Source organism: Poecilia mexicana, unplaced genomic scaffold (genome assembly GCF_051168715.1).
Source record: "Poecilia mexicana isolate PSO_F unplaced genomic scaffold, ASM5116871v1 scaffold_22, whole genome shotgun sequence".
In the NCBI taxonomy this organism is placed as follows: Eukaryota; Metazoa; Chordata; class Actinopteri; order Cyprinodontiformes; family Poeciliidae; genus Poecilia; species Poecilia mexicana.
The window spans coordinates 16,747,986-16,765,716 of NW_028263391.1; the positions used below are offsets into that span (position 1 = coordinate 16,747,986).

Genomic DNA, 17,731 nt, shown 5'->3' on the forward strand with positions numbered 1-17,731 from the left:
ACCTCCTCTGAGGACCCGCCCCCTCACCACTCTATATAATGAGAGGATTTCAGAGGGGGAGGCCTGCCACAGACCGTCTTCTGCTCATCAGGGGAGCTGGACTTCTCTTCCATTTGAAAAACCAGTCATTCTTAAAGACTTTCAGAGTAGTGTATGACAAGCACAGACTCTTGGCTGATGGAAAAACCCTCCCTTTTGGATACTAAAAGGCAAAGAGAGAGAGTGACACAGAAAATAAAATAAAATAAAATGTCTCAAATGATGGATTTTCAAGAGGTGAAAAACTTTGATCCAAAATTGCAGTGCCCTTTTTCATGTCTCATTACCGGGCCCAGCGGTTCTGGGAAAACAAACTTTGTATTCAATGTTCTTGAAAATTGTTTGTCTACTATGAGTGAAAAACCAGAAAATGTTGTGTACTTTTTTGCCTCTATGCAACCTTTGTATATGCAGCTGAAAAAAACAAATAAAAATTTAAAACTCGTACAAGGTCTTCCAGATGATTTTATAAATGACAGTACCCTCTTTCCTCCAGAGGCCTCCTCTCACTTAGTTATAATTGACGACTTGATTTTTGAGGCTGCAGAACATCCGGATGTAGTAAAAGTTTTTACACAGTACCGGCATCATAAAAGAATCAGTGCATTTTTCTTGACCCAGAACCTTTTCCTTAAAGGAAAACATACCAGAACAATTAGTTTGAATTGTACCTACTTTGTTCTATTCAAAAATCCGAGGGATAAATTGCAAATCAGTATTTTAGCTCACCAAATGTTTCCCAGTAAAAAATCTTACTTCCTGGAGAGCTTTCGAGACGCCACCAGCGTTCCGTACGGATATATAATTGTTGATTTCACACCAGACTGCCCAGATGAGTACAGGTTACGCACCGGACTACTTCCAGGGCAGTTAACCACTATTTATTTGCCACAAAAGAAGAAGAAAAGCTACTGATGCTTTTGCAATGTCTGCACGTATAAAACGCAATGCCCATTTTCTTAAGGCTCTCTCTCAATCCAGCCCTAAACAAAGAAAGGATTTTCTGAAAACCTGCTCTGCAGACTTTATTCAAACCCTGTGTGAAGTCGCGTTAAATGTTCTTAAAGGCAACATTCACCTTTCCACTTCACATTTCAACGCCTTGAAGAAACAAAAAAAGTATATCAGAATTTTAGCGGATAAAAAGGTTGGAATCAAAAGAAAAAGAAAAATTCTGAGCTCTCAGAGTGGAGGATTCCTTCCATTAATTGCTGCGGTTGTTCCCATTCTTGGTGAAATTTTGTCTGGCATAATTAGAAAATAAAACATGGCACAAAAAATGTACTTGATCTCTCCTGACCAACTCAATCAACATCTGAATCAATCAAAAAACACTACAATAAGAGACAACGCAGAATGGAACCTGGATCAAGAAATGAGGCTGATTTTAGAACATCCCACCATGTCCTCTTATGAAAAGATTAAAAAATATGATGCACTTTTACAGCGCTATTTGACTTTAATGAAACAAGGTCAGGCCGAAGAAGAACGGGTCACGTTTTCACTCCGAAAGCAGGCCACAGATGAGTCAGCAGAAACACAGCAAGGAGAGACTCTGCAGCAGCAGCAGCAGCAGCAGCAGCAGCAACCTGAGGCCTCAGGGCCGTTGGCTGCAAGTCAAGATAAGGTGTCAGAGGTATTGATAGCCATTCCTAAACAATCACACAGGAATGCAGAGTATATATTATCAAAACTGAGTCAAAACAGTGACGGATGGACAGCAAAAGGTGAATTGATCTATAAAGGGAATGTCATCCGTGGCTCACACATCTTAGACTTAGTGAAACATCTCTTGCTTCCTTTTAAAAAACAAAGCCTAGCCACACCACCTATGGGTTGGACAAGTTTTCTAGATTCTTTAAGGGAAATAAATATTCCCTCATCTTTTGTGAAAAACCCACATGCTCGTGAGCAGTACAAGAAACTACACGGGGAGACTTCTACTTCTGAAAAGAGTCCACTTTCTGGTCCTTTCAAGAAGGAAAAGAAAAATTATATTTTGTCTCCCAGCTGGACAGCGACTGCCGGTGATGATGGAAAAGAAGGCAAGCCAATAAGGAAAATAAGACATCCTCCAAAATGGATCACATTTTCCCAATAGCAAAAGAACAAAAAAAAATGACATGACATGTATTGTGATTGTTCAATAAAATGTTTTATTGATCAAACATTTTTCTTTGTTTCGGTCATTCTTACAAACAAACAAAATCATTGCTCTTTTTTTAAATAATTTTTTAAATAGGGGAAAAAAAAAGCAAACATTTATTTTTGAATTCCATACATTTCTTTAAACATCTGCAAAGAACAAGCTGAGTGAGTGAAAAAACACAGACTGTCACCGGTGATACATTTCTGATATTTTTTGACAAAATTATAAACCATCTTATCATTTTTATCCACATCATCAGAGTACTTTGATAAAATTTGCTTCAAGCTCATACCACAAGCACTGTGGGTCACAAAAAACACACAATGCTGTCCACAAACCATAGATTCCATGCTCTGAAGTTGACAAGTGTGGAATTCTATGTGAGAAGCTCGGGCCTTCATAAAATCCAAGATACTTTCTGGGTAATATAAAAATTCAGGGCTAAAACCATAGGGGTCAAAGAAAACTGCTCTGTCATGTTTTTGCAGTGCAATGGCTAACCAGTGTTGTCCAGGAAGATTTGATGGATCCGTATTGACAATCAGGAATTTTGGTCTTGGAAAGGTGACAGGTAAATATGAGAGATAGTCACAAGGAAAAACCCCACCAAATGCATTCCCCAGCAGGTGATCCAGTAACATTTCAATTTCCTGGTTGTTCATTATTATTGTATTTTTTTTGAGAGAGAAAAAAAAAAATTAGACTCAATAATAATCTACCAAAATTCTCCGCTTCGAGTCCACTTCTAGGATCGAGTCGTAACATGCATAGATGATCAAGGTGACTGTGGTTGGAAGAGGTCTCCGAAATCTTAGTTCCAGTCTCAGGGAGCCGCTTGACTGTGGAGACAGAGCATCCGTGTCTCCTGCAGGATTTAAATTAAATGCAAAGAGTGAATAACCTCGGCAAAACTCTGTACGGGATATACTCAGGGGTAAGTCCTTAAGATGTCTTCCTGTTGCTGTTACCAGATTATAGTATTCCCTCACAGTATCACCTTGCTCAAAGTTTGGCTGTAAGGCTTTGGCTGGAATCTGCCTTCCGTTTTTACACAGAGCCAGAAATTCGAGGTCATAGTGTTTAAAGTTGAAGGGGTTTAATTCTCGAGCACCAGTGAAGGCCGCATGATCCACCATTCCAAGTACCACATATTTTGGAATCAAACCCAGGAACAGATTTTCTTGTGTGCAAATTCTAGATCGCTCTGGAATTGAAAAAGTCTTGACATTAACTCGGGAGAGGTTGTACAAAGCATTTCCTCTGAGCAACGCTGAGGCGTGTCCGATCCGCACAGCTGGGGACACAGTCACTTTCTTGATAAACAGAGACGCAGATAAAATCTTGAGCTTGAAAGTTGAGTCTCTGGCACACATGAGACAAAATGCATCGTCTGCGCGTGTAAGCTTAATTTTCAGATCCACCGCGTTTATGATTAGCTTTTCAGAAAATGCCAGGTCAAAATGCAACACTCCAAGCAGGGAACATGGGGTGGACTCTCCTGTAAAGTTTGCTCTCTGATTAAGACCCAGGTTAGGCCCATCATCGGTGACAATGGAATCCATCTCGCCAGCTGTATCCTTATAAAACAGTCCCGTACTAAATTGGGATTTCAATGAGTCCTCGGAATAGTTCAGGAGTGTCTCAATGATTGCCCGGTACGGATGTGTTGCACTGGATTGAGATATCAGACGATCACCAAGTATAACATCAACTTGACCAAAAATTGTGTTAAGTGGGTAGTTAATAAGTCCCACGGCAGCATCATTAGCAATGTTGGAGCCATCTGCATTAGTAATCTTAACTCTGAGATACAATAAACTGTCATTAAGATCCACGTATGAGTCACCTTCACTGCTGATGTAAAATTCAATGGGTGAGGAGTCACTGATGGCAGACAGAGGGTGGATTTCTGTGTAGATCTTATCTTCGATGGAGAGCTGAGTCATTGGAGCTGAAAATAAATCCAGTTCAGTCAGTGTGCATTCTGCAGATTTGTTGTGTAGGAGAGACATTATGAAAATATGTCAGAAGTTCCTCCGGAGCGCTTCTTTCCTCGTTGCCTTCTCGCGGCATCTGATTTCTTTTTCTTCTTTGCAGCTTGTTTTTTAGCCACCCAGACACGTTTACCTGGGGGCCTGGTTTTCCCCCGTTTAGAGAGCATCATTATTCCTGAGCCTTCTTGCTCAGCTGTGTTCTGTGCAGAACGGGTCATTTTACTAACAGCTTTACTTATGACATCAGATGCGATGTTTGAAGCTGCAGTTTTCAGGTGGGGTTTAGCTATAGAAAACCCTTTTCTAACAAGTGGGGACACAAATCGGAAAAGCCTGGAAAACAACGATCCAAGGCCCCTGCCATACATGACAGGCGCGCCCTGGAAAAACGAAAGGTCGCCTCCAGTTTGACTGACATAATAGTGAACAAATCTGTTTGGGTCATTGACCATGTGTGACTGCGGAAAAAATGCCATTTGAATCTTGCTAAATGGATCGTGGGGGTGACACAGGTTTAAAATGCAGTTTTATTATCGATTTCCCATAAACAAAATCCACAAATCTATTTCGATCTGTTTTGATCTGAATGGAAATTGTTTTGATGTAACTTTTTGACACGGGTATATAATGCGTAGTGTTGTATCTTATGCTAATTATATCACCGAATTTCCCTCTCACTGTCACAACACCCAGCAGCGGCGAGAAGCTGTCTCCAACTATTTGGTGGTGCACAATGTCAGAGTATATAAACAAATTTGCGAGCATGCCGGCCCCTGAGGGGTATGTTGCGCTCCTGTTGGACACTGTAAACCATTCGTTCACTTTCAGGCCGAGAATGTAGGCGAGTGGAGCCCCCACTTTGATTTGAAATTGTCCATTTCCTTTAAATTCGAAGCGCTTTGTCACATTATTGTAAGACACATCTAAAGTATTGCTGTACTTTTTCAGTGCAGGCACAAAATGTTCCAGTATGTCTTGTGGTCTGTCATAATAGCCTCCAGCACCAAATTTCTGGCTGTAGATGTCAATTCCATCCTGGCCTTCAGTCTTGTCTGATGGTTGAATTAAGACTCTACGGAGCTCAAAGTAGGCCGAGTGAGTAGGCAGGTTGTACCAGGTATGTGGTATTATAACTTCACACAGACCTACAACCCAATGACCTTTTAAATCAATAGCTTTGGCCAACTCTGTTTTAAAGTTTGAGCTTGTATTGTCTTTAAAGAGCTGTTTGCAAGCATTAGAAGGCAGGGTCACATAGAAACCTTCTTGTTCTCTGTCTTCTCCTCCTGCTGACATGTTGTTGTACACTGTAGGCCTTCTTTACACATCTGAGAGGTCGCTGAGTCGGACCCAGCTATTAAATTTTGAAGGCCAGTTTTTCCATTTGACAAACACTTGCTTTTCTCCCCTCACAGTCCTGTGCTTCAAGATCTTATCAACGTGATAAACTCTCTCTTGACCCATCTTTACTTTCTGTAACTCCTCCTGGTAGAAAGATCCTTCTATAGCTTCTCCATCATAATCTTGAATTTTATAAACAGTAGGAATGCGTGGGATAACATCTGTGACTTTAAACACCTCATCCGTAAAGGTCTGTTCATAACCTTTCTGAAAAACCCCTCTGACTTTTGAAAGTCTGACTAAATCTCCAGGTTTGAACTTGGCTTGTGTTTTTTTTTTTTTGTTTTTGTTGTTTTTTCTTTGGGGTTTAGTACCATAGAGATTTCGCAGGACTTGAAGGGAATTCTCTGCAGTGACCTCCACAGGTTTCATTTTTATGCTGGAATGAAAGCTGTGATTGTAACTCGTAACCAGATCTTGTAAAACATCAACATATCTGCGTGTATTATTTGCGGTAAAATATCTCCACATTCTACTCTTGAGGGTACGATTGAATCTTTCCACAATGGAGGCCTTGAGGTCACTGGCTGTAGCAAAGTGAACAACTCCATGTTTTTTCATTAAGGCTTTGAAGCTCTTGTTAAAAAATTCTCGCCCCAGATCTGTCTGAATCTTCTTTGGTATTTGGCTCTCTCTAAATACAGACTCAAAAGCTTTCACCACTTCTCCAGCTGTTTTTCTTTTTAAAACTCGAGCATAAGCTTTTTTTGAAAATATATCAATGACAGTCAGCAGATAATTGTACCCATCATTATACTCAGCCAGGGATTGCATGTCACAAAGGTCTGCTTGAAATTGTTTTAAAGGTGCAGATGCAAACACACGGTTTCTCTGAAAATGCAGCCTGGCAGGTTTGTGTAAGGTGTATGCATCTTGCTCTGAAAGAAAGTCTTTTATTTTGTCAACATTTACTTTTTCCCCAGTTTCATTTTCAAGATTCTGTTTCAATCTTTGAACACCTCCAAAGCTACCGGGATTAGATGGGTCAAAATAGACCTTTTTCATTAGCAACTCTTCAGCCATTCCCTTGACACTCTTCTGAGCACTTGTTGAGTAATGAGAGAATCAAAAAACAACACAGAGAATTTAAGAATTTCAGATTTTTTGTCTTTATTTATATCTTTTTTTTATTATTTTTTATTTTAAAGATTTCACTCCAATAAAAAAAACATTGCAAGCAGAATAGTTTCAAAAAAATTGTGATAGTTTTTGTAAAAAATATATATTAGCTAAACTTGTCACACTTTTATAAAAATGAAAAAGACAAACATTGCGGATCACTTCTTCTTCTTCACTGGACTGAAGCATTCTGAAACCCACCACAGCTGTTTGAGCAGATCAGAGCTCATGTTCTCATACATGTCAGAAATTGCAGCATGAAAGTGATCATCACACATTAGTTCGTGTAAAATTGTCTCTGCAACTATCTTGACTGTCAGGTCACTTGCTTGAATTTTGTGTTTGGTCAGAAAAAGTTGAATTGCTGGAATGAACTGAGGTACAAATAGTAGAGGGATAATGTTGTGGTAGTTGTCCTGGTAGAATCGCTCCTGAACAGGCTCCAGACATTCATGCTGTCTCTGGCTAGGGTGTCCGGTTCGGCATCCATGGCACTTTTCTTGTAGGAGCTTTGCAGCAGTGAGGTGTAATAGATGAAGCACAGCGGTTCTCACAGTTCCAATCAACTTAGTAGCAATCCATCCATCAGTTCTTGCTTCACCATCTTGAACATTACCTTGCTCCGGAGATGTAGGAGGAGGGGGAGATGGAGGAGGAGTGGGTGGAGTAGGGTCAATACTTTTTGAAGATTGAGAATTGTACTCTTGCTGTTCCTCTGGCTCCTCAGGGATGGTCTCAAGAGTTCCACCTACCATCCAGTTTTCAGTTTGAGTTTGCTCTTCTAAAAACTGGGATGGAGAAATAGCCGGAGATGAGGATGAGGAAGAGGATGAGTAGAAGACTGGAGAGGGTGGGTGATAGGGTTCCATGTTGAAGACTCCTTGTGAGACCTTTTTGATAGGGTCCCAGTATGCATCCAAAGTCCGCTGGTTGCCTTTTTTTTTTTTTCTTTCTTTCATGGTAATGAAGATCTGAAGTCCAGCTCCCCTGATGAGCAGAAGACGGTCTGTGGCAGGCCTCCCCCTCTGAAATCCTCTCATTATATAGAGTGGTGAGGGGGCGGGTCCTCAGAGGAGGTTGGCTCTGGAGGCGGAGCTAAAAATCTCAATCTTTTCTTGACAGTTAAAATATCCATCCAAGTGCGGGAGCTTCGAAACAAGTTGGAGATCAGATCTCCAACTTGCCAGATTTTATCTGACCATACCTGAAACGGGACAGCCAGCATGGTCCTGAATATTCCTGTGTCTGAATTGAAAGTTTCCAGCACAAACAGGTCACAGGTAGTGTCCGAGTTCATCTCACGGATGCTGGCGCGTAAAAACCAGCGCCCAGATGGAGTAGTTTTGCTTTCCCAGACAGCGCTAAAGATAATCTTACCTTTAGCAAGTTCAGGATCAGAGGGAAAGGGATGCAGTTTAGCTTGCTTGAAAGGTGGAGGGGAAACTTTAATTTCTCCTTCCTCACCTTCTTCTCCTCCTTCTTCTTCTTGCCTTTCTTTATCATCCTCTGGTTGTGGGGTTGATTTTCTCTTGCGAGGAACTGCCAACCTTAACACTGCCCAGTCGTTGTAGGTCAGATTGCATGTCACTGATGAGGCTGTTAGTTGTTCTTTTTCTTCCTCGAGCTGATACACAGAGAGTTCTCCTGTTTCATAACGAAAAAGGTATCCCCATTTTCCAGACATTCCATAAGGTTTCAATGACCACTCCTGTTGCAGGACATGACATGATGGATTCTGCACTCGGCACAGAAAAAAGGTAGCCTTGCGTGGCGCACCCAATGTGCGGTCTGGGTTCTCATAAACAGAGACTGGTGTCTCACAAAGGAGCGATGTCCCACTGGGTAACACTGTGCGGTGTCGTTTTTCCCCCACGCCGGATGAAGGAGTTTCAGAAGACGCAGGGGGTGATCCAGAGGAATCAGGCGTAGGAGGATGCTTGGAGTCCTGGAAGGTGGGAATCTCGTGCTGAATTGAGGATTCGAATGCTGATGGAGGTAGGATCAGATTTCTATCCAGGAGTGTAGAGGATGAAGCATCAGTGATGAAGCAGGGTCTCCTGATGGTTTGTCCATCTGCAGATGAGCCACATGGTAGTCGATTGGTTTCCTGATGTCTTCTCTTTGGAGGCTTTTCTCTTTTAATGCGAACCATTTTGTTTGTTTGTTTTTCTGTGAGAGCAAAGTGGATCTTACTCTAACAAATGCAACAAGTAGAATGACAGGGCCTCCGAAAAATGATTTAAAGCAGAAAAACAGAAATCCCACCCCTTTATCTCTATTGGCTGATTCATAAAAGTGGGCTGGGGAATCTGCAAGGAGCAGGAAGATAAAAGCAGTTGGGGGTGGAGTCTATCTGTGTGAGGAGGAGCTGCATTGGTATAACTGGGTCAAAAGTCACAAAGAGGGCCTGACCCCTTATTAACCATTTGATATAAAAGAGAAGGTTCCAGAATGCTGCCTGCTTTACATTGATATCAACTTGATTTATTGTGATGCAAGAGAGAATGTTCCAGAATGAGAATGTTCCAGAATGCTTCCTGTTTTATTATTGATAAGAACATATATGATGCAAGAGAGAGAATGTTCCAGAATGCTGCCTGCTTTACATTGATAAGAACTTAATTTATTGTGATGCAAGAGAGAATGTTCCAGAATGAGAATGTTCCAGAATGCTGCCTGTTTTATTATTGATAAGAACATATATGACGCAAGAGAGAGAATGTTCCAGAATGCTGCCTGCTTTACATTGATAAGAAATTAATTTATTGTGATGCACCAGAGAATGTTCCAGAATGAGAAGGTTCCAGAATGATGCCTGTTTTATTATTGATAAGAACTTAATTTAAATCAAAACATATGTTTTTATACGATAAGCATTTGATGACGCAGATTTAACGGTCATTTTATACGATAAGCATTTGATGACGCAGATTTAACAGGTGTTTGTGTGCGATAAGCATTTAATGACGTAAATAAACAGATGTTTGTGTGCGATAACATCGATTTTGATTTGGGCGTGGCACTTTAATCCATCAAACTCGATTAATTAAAATTTGACAGAAGCTTGTACCCTATATTTTTTAACCTATAATGTGCAAAAATGTCCTAAAACATTTAATAGCTGCTGGTTCTGGTATGATGTGATGAAAAATTGATCACGGCTAGGTTTGAATATTATGTAGGCTCTTTTTGTCAGTGTTTGGGCAGCTGTCTGATTCTAAAAAGAACAAATACCACCATAAACTATGTGGAGATGTGATTTAATGCACATAAACTGTCCACAGATGTGATGGATGGCATAGACTTTAATTTAACTAGAGCTCCTTCACGGATCATCATAGGTTAATGATGTCTGTAAAGTAACACACAAGCACAACAAGCCATTGACATAAGACTTGATAATTAAAAAAAAAACAATTGTGAAATTAAAGGTAAATTCTTACATTGTCTTTCTACAATAAAAATTATTTCTTCTTAGTTGCTTATGATTAACATCATGAATACCTAGGAGTTGTTTTGCAATTCAAATTGTACAGGATTCATTTCTGAACATTCAAATAGACATATTTTTGGGAATAGTTTTAACTTAGTAATTTCCTCTTAGGCCTATAAATATTCTGAGTCATCTGAGCCATTTCTCATATTAGGTGCATTTTTTTTTTGCAGGAAATGGTGAGGCCACTTCTTGTTAGCTGCTCTTCCGGCTGAAAATATTTATCAGCAGGCATCCAAAACATCATATTGATTGAGGTTGTCCCCACAACACTGTGCTTCAGCTCGTACATCCTGCCGTTTTCCTTCTACAAGCTCGCAAATTGTAAGTGGGTCACGTTTACGCACTTGATCAAAATCCTAAGACATCATATGCTAGCAGATCGTAGCTAAGCTTCAAAATGTTAAAATAGAAATACGAGCCAGAAACAAAACAGATATAGTAAGCAATTTATTGAAAATGACATTTTCAATAACAATCTGTAACTCAGTGAATACATTTCCAAGATTATTATTTGTCAAAAAAACAAAACTCTCCCAAACTACTCTTGTTGACTTAAACAAATATTAGACATGCTTCATGTTTCTTTTTTAGTGTCTTCAGAGGTTCCATATAAACAAAATGTTTTACAACCTGTACAACTCACTTGAAAGAACAGATACCATCCTTTACATAGAAAAATGCTGGGTCTTTAAGGTGAAGGTTTATTGGGACATCTTGACCTGGAAATATCTGTTCACTCTTCTTTGCCAAAATCCCCTAAATGTGTCAGATTTTGAGAGAATCTTTGCTCACAGATCTTTTCAGATCAACCCAAAGATTTTCAGTCTGGCCATTTGAAAAGTGTAACCAAACTCAACGCTCAAAGTCCAGCAGAAAATGTTTTGAAGTTTTATTTCTAGAACTGTCATTTAAAGCTCCATTTTATTAAACAAGCTCAGTTTCCTATATACAATAAGTCAATATTAGTGTGAGAAACCAAGAATGTGGGAGTGAGTAACTTATCCATGGGCAGATGACGTGTACACATTTTCGGTGGGCCCACTGCTGCTTTTAGATTCTTTAGTGTTGTCTAGAATCACCCTGCTTGAAAAGTAGTAGTAGACGAACAGGAAAAATCCTGCAAACACAGAATGGGTTGTTTTGCTCATTTTCCAGTTTTATTTACTGTGAAATTCAAAATGTTAGCGGTCATTTTTCATCCTACCTTGAAAGGAGTTGAGGATGGTGAAGACGTAGTAGGAGGGAAGGAGCAGAGGGCCGTAGCTAAAAAAAGCGAATCCCCAGGTGATGCCCAAGAGGCAGAAAAGACCCAGAAGAGAGAAAACTCTTTTCTTGGTAGAGATGTTATCCCGGGTTTTTGCTTTTTTGGACGAAAAGTGTTTGATCTGCACAACAGTTACTATAAAAACTGTTAAGGTGAAGATGAAAACAATGCTATAGTAACCAATGTTCACTCCTGTGTGGACTGTAGAATCAGGGATCCAGCACCTGAAAGTCATGACAGAAATGCAATTATTCTAGAGAAAGACAACCAAATTTAAAATCCAGTATATATTTAATGTTTCCTTACATAGATACTGAGGTTCCATTGTTATCCGAAACTTTGATTAAATCATATTTGCTTGAAGCGAGAAGTCCAACAACCACCACAGCTGGAACAACTGGACAGACAGAAAACACAAATATTTTTCTTCTTGATTTTGTACTGTGCACTCAAACTGATGTTTTACCCTCGGATCTCTCACCCCATCCTGTGCTGCAAACCTTGCACATGTAATATTTAATATCTGTGGAGATCTGGTGTAGATTGAAGTACAGGTGCAAGGCCTGCATGAAGAACCATGTGAATGTGGCCAGCATGCTGTAGTGCAGAGCCGCTGCCATCGCCACGCATGCTGCTGAGACCTTCAGTTTGGCGATTGACTCATTTACCAAGAAGCAAAGGTTCAGGAAGAACAAGGCGACAAAGAGATTCATGAGGATCTTTACAGCCTCACTGGCTTTATTTTTCCTGTGAACCAAATTAGTTTGTGTTAACAACATTGTTCACAGAGGAATAATCAAAATCATAAAGGAGACTTTTTGATATTTTTACCTGATCAGAAAATGCATGAAGAGGGCCACACCCAGGAAGAACATGGAGATACCACAGCCAGCCTTTGTGATTTGGGTCAGGGTTTTCAAGTCAGAGGAACTTATAATTCCAGTAGAATTACTACCATCTTTGCCAACAGCCGTCGGTGACTGGTTCAGAATAAATAAGTGTATTTAATAAATCATATAAATGTCAAATGTGACTTTAAAATATTGTGTACAATCTTCTTACCATGAGAATAGCAAAAAATGTAAGATGAGAGCAATTGCATGAAATTCTGCCATTGACCTCCATTGTCAGACAGCCCTCTGTGGTCCAGTTTGCTTCAGTGCCTGAAGGACAATAAGAACACAAAGGAAACACATTATTGAATTTTCATAGGTGAGAACAATATGGGATATAACTGACCTAAATCTTATTTCTTCTGCTGTTACATTCACATGCAAGTGAGCAGTCAATGACGAAACATTATGAAACTTTGCATTAAGTCAAAGGTAAGATTTCTTAAAATAGCTCAGACTGTAATTGTTAAGAGGACACAGGCCTGTTGTCTTTTTGACTTGCATCAACTAAAACTAAAGTCTACAGTATTATAAAGAAAGATTAAGATTTTGAGACACTAAAATGAAGTCGAGTTAAATCAACTGGTATGTTTCAATACCACTCCTGAGCCTGCAGTTAGAAACTTCATAGGACACTTTTTAAATCTGCATAAATTGAATTGGTAACACTTTATTTGAAGGGGTGTGCATAAGACTGACATAACACTGTTGCATTAAAAGTCCATTAAAAGTGCCAACTTTGCATGACTTTGTAAATTATGATAATTTAATGCAAAGTTGGCACTTTAAATTGACTTTTTATGCAACTTTTAGAGCAACTTTGCATTAAAAGTGTCATTATTTACCGAATGACACTTCATGACAACTGTCATAAACATTCATAAAGACGTCTTTATGTTCATGACAGATGTTATGTCAAGTTTTTGACAGTGTCATATCAGTCTTATGCACACCCCTTCAAATAAAGTGTTGCCATTGAATCAACCTACCATTATCATTTTTTCCATCCCATGAGACACAAGTGGCATTAAATCCAGTCTGTATCAGGGTAAAAAAAAGAAAAGAAAAAATATCAGCCTTAATCTGTTTAACTAAAAGTTAGTATGGAACTTGTTAACATATTTACCGTGTTCACATTAGCGAACTGAATGTTGATGGTTTGTGAGAGATTAAATATGTTTGCTCCCATTTCAACCCCCACCATTTCGTTATTGAAAAGTGAACGTTTCGGGTCAATCTATTGAGAATGAAATGTAGTTGATATTAAATTACAGTGTCTGAGTTTTAGCAAGACAAGATCATCTTTGGGTTTTACCGGAGGGATATCTGGAAAAAGCAAAACTCCAGCAAATGAGCCGTTTCTTTCAACTGCCATTTTACTGGCTTCTTCAGAAAGGTAAACACTTTCAGAGAAGTCCATCACCACATCATTTTCCTTGAGAATCTGTTACAGGCAGAGGTATGTTTAGAAGAACTCAGATGATAGATTTACTTCTCTCTTTTCTCGTGTCACCAAGCACTACTTACATTTACATTCCCACCTGACGTGAAACCAAAGTTCATGCTTGTTTGATTCTGTTTTGGCAGCTTAGCAATCACCCCAGTGACATTTCCCATCTTGATCTCTGCTGTGCTTGCATTGCCCATCAGACTCAGTTTGGAAGCAAGATCATTCATGATGTTCCTGAAAATAACAATTTAGCATTAGCCGACAATAATATTCCTGACGTAGTGACACAGAGAGCCTGTAGTCTTCATGCCATCCCAGCGTTATTGAGATTAAAAATTGACTTACGCTGCTTCCGCTGTGTTTACAGGTGTATCTGAAGCATTTAAGGTTAAAGTTGTCTCTGCCTTCTCCCCTGGTAGCTTACAAGTTACACGTTTTGTGCATTCATTTATTTTAACAATGTATTCAGTCTCTTTTAAACCTGCAGGCACACACATACACACACACGCACACACACATGCACATCTTGTTAATAATATGTGTTAGAAACTTGCTATAAATTCACTTATAAATGCAAAAATTACCATGACATTGTCCTTCTTGAATGATCTTATTGTTTCCACATAGGTCCTCTTTACTCAGTCTGATATTCTTGCCACCTTAAAGCAAAACATAAAACCTTGTTAGGAACAATATTGTTGCTAACAAACCTCATGCTGATGGACAAACGTACCTGGTTTTAAGCACCTGTGAAGATTTAGGATAAAACCTGAAGGTGAAATAAAGATGGTTCATTTTAAAATGAAGTCATATAATGAGAGGAGAAATATACACTTTATCACCAATAGAGGGCAACCTTGCCCTGCTGTTCATAAACAAATGACTTGCCTCCTGAATTGTACAGCAACGATGGAAAACATGAGAAATTGTAAGATGTGTTCAGCAGCAATACAACGTCATGGTTTTGTAGAGACGTTTCAGATAGATTCAGATGGTAATGGGTGCTGTTGTGCTGAATTACTGTTGTGATGCAGTTGAAATTGCTGCAACATTCTGAAAATACATTCAGCCATAAACATTTAGCCACCAAGATGGAAACTGTCATGGTTATTTCCAAAATGGACCAGGAAAACTGTACCTGCTGTTTTGTTTGCCTGGATGTTAAAACACAGTTTAGTGTTATTCTCCTCTTGAAAGATGACCTCTGAAAAACACACACAAAACCACAGTATATTTGCTAGTGTTTGTTATATTTACTTTAAGAAGGACAGAATTTCATCTTTGTAAAGCCAAACTTACTTGATGGGAAACTTGCTTTATAGGTGTTTATCTCTGCTGGAGTATCAGGGCTGATAAACAGCATGTCTTTGAAGAAACGTCCATCTGTCAGAAACACCAGCTGAATCATTGAACCATTAACGTTAAACAACACATATCCATCACCAGTATCCTTTCATTACTTACCCGTGGCTTTGCAAAAGAAGTTCTGGAAGACAAACCCCAAAAAGAAGATAAATATCTTTAAAACCAGCATCCAGCGATGGTGTGCAACCAGTGGTGACATTTTCAGAGCACACAGAAGAAATTAATTTGGTCAAAGGCAGAAAACATAAGTTTAAGTCCGGCTTTAATGAACAGCTGCGTCTGTTACATGGTTCAGGTGAAATCTGCATTGCCTTTCGTAAAGTGTAGATGCCTATGTGGTGTCATAAAAATACTATTTCACTTGCAAATAATGCGTCAGTGTTCCACAAGAGCATTTTTTTTTTGGTACCTATTTTCCTAAAGTGTAAATGAAAGACAGACTCTGTTTGTTTGACATATCAGTTATCTGTTTCCAAGGATTATTATAGCCACCAAGCTTTTAATTTTGCATCACATTGCCAATCTAGCAGGGCTAAACATTGCTTACCAGAAATAGTAACAAATTTCATTGGAATTAAGCATTTTTTGTTCTCGTCTGTTTCTTTTTTTAGTGAATGAATCGTTTTTCTTTTTCATAAAGTGGATTTACACTATAGAAACACACTTTCTGTGTGCCATGGTCATGTTAGTTCAGCTGAATAACAATAATTTGTCCCAAACACTTGTTAGTGAGATTATTTAACTTTATAACCTGCTTCCTCATCTGTCTGACCTCCTGCCCACCCAGTGGCGCAAAAAATGTGGGTATGCAGCGCATGCAACACATAGGGGCGCTGCACCAGAGGGGGCGTCAAAACTCCATCTGGAGGGGGCGGCGCGCAGATGATGTCTTCACATACACTTCAGCACACCGTTATCCTCCTTCATCTTGCGCACATAACTGGGTGAATTTAGCGAGTTTTACCTTTCACGTGTCTTCGTTTCGGGGGGTGGGGGGAAGGCGATGTAGTTGTGACCTTGCCCCCACCCCACGCCTGGACACACACTCACACGTGCACACACACACACATATAATATGACAATGAAAAAGGTTGATTGGAATGGTGCTGAAGTTCATGCTTTTTACAAGAGGCATGCTTAAAAAATATTACAGTAATACTTGTGTTTCTGTCTTTTTTTTTTTAAAGGTGGCTCTTTTAATGCTTCAGGACTTGAAAGACTTAGCATAATTGCAGGAATCAGCTGTTCATGCTCCAAAGACCTTCAGCATGACTGAAATGAAACTGCTTCTCACTTATTGTCTGCTAAGTTTAAATTAGTAGACAATAAGTGAGAAGATAGATAGATAGATAGATAGAAACTTGATTCATTCCTTTGGGATTTTCCCCTCAGGGAAATTGTATTTTGATGAAATTGTAATTTGAAAACTCCTTGTTTTAAATTTCTTAGCGGTCCGGTTTTATGACCTGAGACATATACGTGTGACAAAAGAGTAAATAAAACAAGAAGTCTCGGGAAGAAATGCTGTTTCACTGCATTGCATTTAATTGCTATTGTATGAAGCAATATGTCGCCAACAAATATCATCAGTCTTCTCTGACATCAATCTAAATTTACACACTTGTTCTTGCAACAGAAACCTAAAAGTGTGTCCAGTCTGCCAGATAGTTTTACATGGTCAAACATTCCCCGGATCTCTGTAAGCGATGCTAAGCAAATGAAGTAAACAAATAGCTGCCAAAGTTCAACAGAGTCTTTTATCAAAGAGAAAGGCTTGATTCATAGCTGGACATGGTGACAGTTGTCCATTTGTGCTCCTAATAAATGAGGAGTACATTGGAAATGATTAAAAAAACCCACAGAAAATTCCAACATTTCTAAAACAAAAACAACAACAACAACAACAAAAAGATAGCTGGTTGTGTAAATATCCTATTTGTATAATATACAGTGAATTTATTTTCATCTAAAAGCAGACTTAATTGATTTTAGGGCAGCATAGTTATTAAATTACTTGCTAATTCTAAAAGTCAAAGTATTTACCAAAAGTTGTCCTTCTAAAACCCAATGCCATCTATATTGTAGCCTTACAGCCTTGTCTTTTATGTCTTTCTCTGTGGCATATTTCGGGCTTGGTTGCAGAGGACTTTGACATGCATGTGAAGTTATATTTACTTTTCCTAGGTGATATGCTGATGTGTTGTTAGGGTGTTTCAGCTCAGCCCAGTATCTACCACATCTGTGTCGCAGTTGTCCTCCTCGTTCATCACCACAGCACATATGAGTGAAGAGTTTGAGGCTTAAGGCACTGTTCACATTAGAACCAGAGGAAATCTCCTCCGACTGTCACTTTTCACTCTATACATCTCAGCCTTCCAGCCTCTAGTAGAAGACAAAGTTCTGTCACGTACAGAAATAATCAGATGAGCAAAAGCCTTCGAACAGAGAGCTGGTGGAACACTTTGTGACATGGTGTCAGAACAATCATTCAATCTTAAATTTTGACTAAGCAAAGCAGATATCTGTAGATTTCATGAGAAAGATTCATATTTCAAAGTGGA

At 39.2% G+C, this 17,731-nt stretch overlaps 2 protein-coding genes across 2 annotated transcripts; both read right to left on the reverse strand.

Moving 5' to 3' along the window:
* Positions 1–2,388: 2,388 nt before the first annotated feature.
* On the reverse strand, positions 2,389–6,119 carry LOC148152830 (uncharacterized protein F54H12.2-like). The gene has a single exon (XM_088002363.1). It carries the CDS (start codon positions 4,198–4,200, stop codon positions 2,893–2,895), a length of 1,308 nt encoding a protein of 435 aa, XP_087858489.1. The 5' UTR covers positions 4,201–6,119; the 3' UTR covers positions 2,389–2,892.
* Positions 6,120–10,632: 4,513 nt separating this feature from the next.
* LOC106915009 (adhesion G protein-coupled receptor G2-like) lies at positions 10,633–15,937 on the reverse strand. Its single transcript, XM_088002360.1, has 17 exons — positions 15,270–15,937; positions 15,105–15,188; positions 14,944–15,009; positions 14,694–14,858; positions 14,539–14,574; positions 14,390–14,464; positions 14,151–14,286; positions 13,883–14,039; positions 13,671–13,799; positions 13,482–13,592; positions 13,345–13,393; positions 12,525–12,625; positions 12,294–12,442; positions 11,944–12,209; positions 11,769–11,859; positions 11,403–11,686; positions 10,633–11,315 (listed from the first exon to the last, which is right to left on the reverse strand). The coding sequence occupies exons 1-17, from the start codon at positions 15,367–15,369 to the stop codon at positions 11,197–11,199; spliced, it is 2,118 nt and encodes a 705-aa protein (XP_087858486.1). The 5' UTR covers positions 15,370–15,937; the 3' UTR covers positions 10,633–11,196.
* Positions 15,938–17,731: the final 1,794 nt, after the last annotated feature.

What these genes read in the sequence shown, in the direction of transcription:
- LOC148152830 (XM_088002363.1), bottom strand. Translation starts at nt 4,200, where the DNA reads ATGTCTCTCCTACACAACAAATCTGCAGAATGCACACTGACTGAACTG.
- LOC106915009 (XM_088002360.1), bottom strand. Translation starts at nt 15,369, where the DNA reads ATGTCACCACTGGTTGCACACCATCGCTGGATGCTGGTTTTAAAGATA. An exon ending in CCAGGCAAACAAAACAGCAG is followed by an intron (nt 14,859 to 14,943) that starts GTACAGTTTTCC and finishes ATGTATTTTCAG; the next exon opens with AATGTTGCAGCAATTTCAAC. An exon ending in GGTTTGCAGCACAGGATGGG is followed by an intron (nt 11,860 to 11,943) that starts GTGAGAGATCCG and finishes CTGTCTGTCCAG; the next exon opens with TTGTTCCAGCTGTGGTGGTT.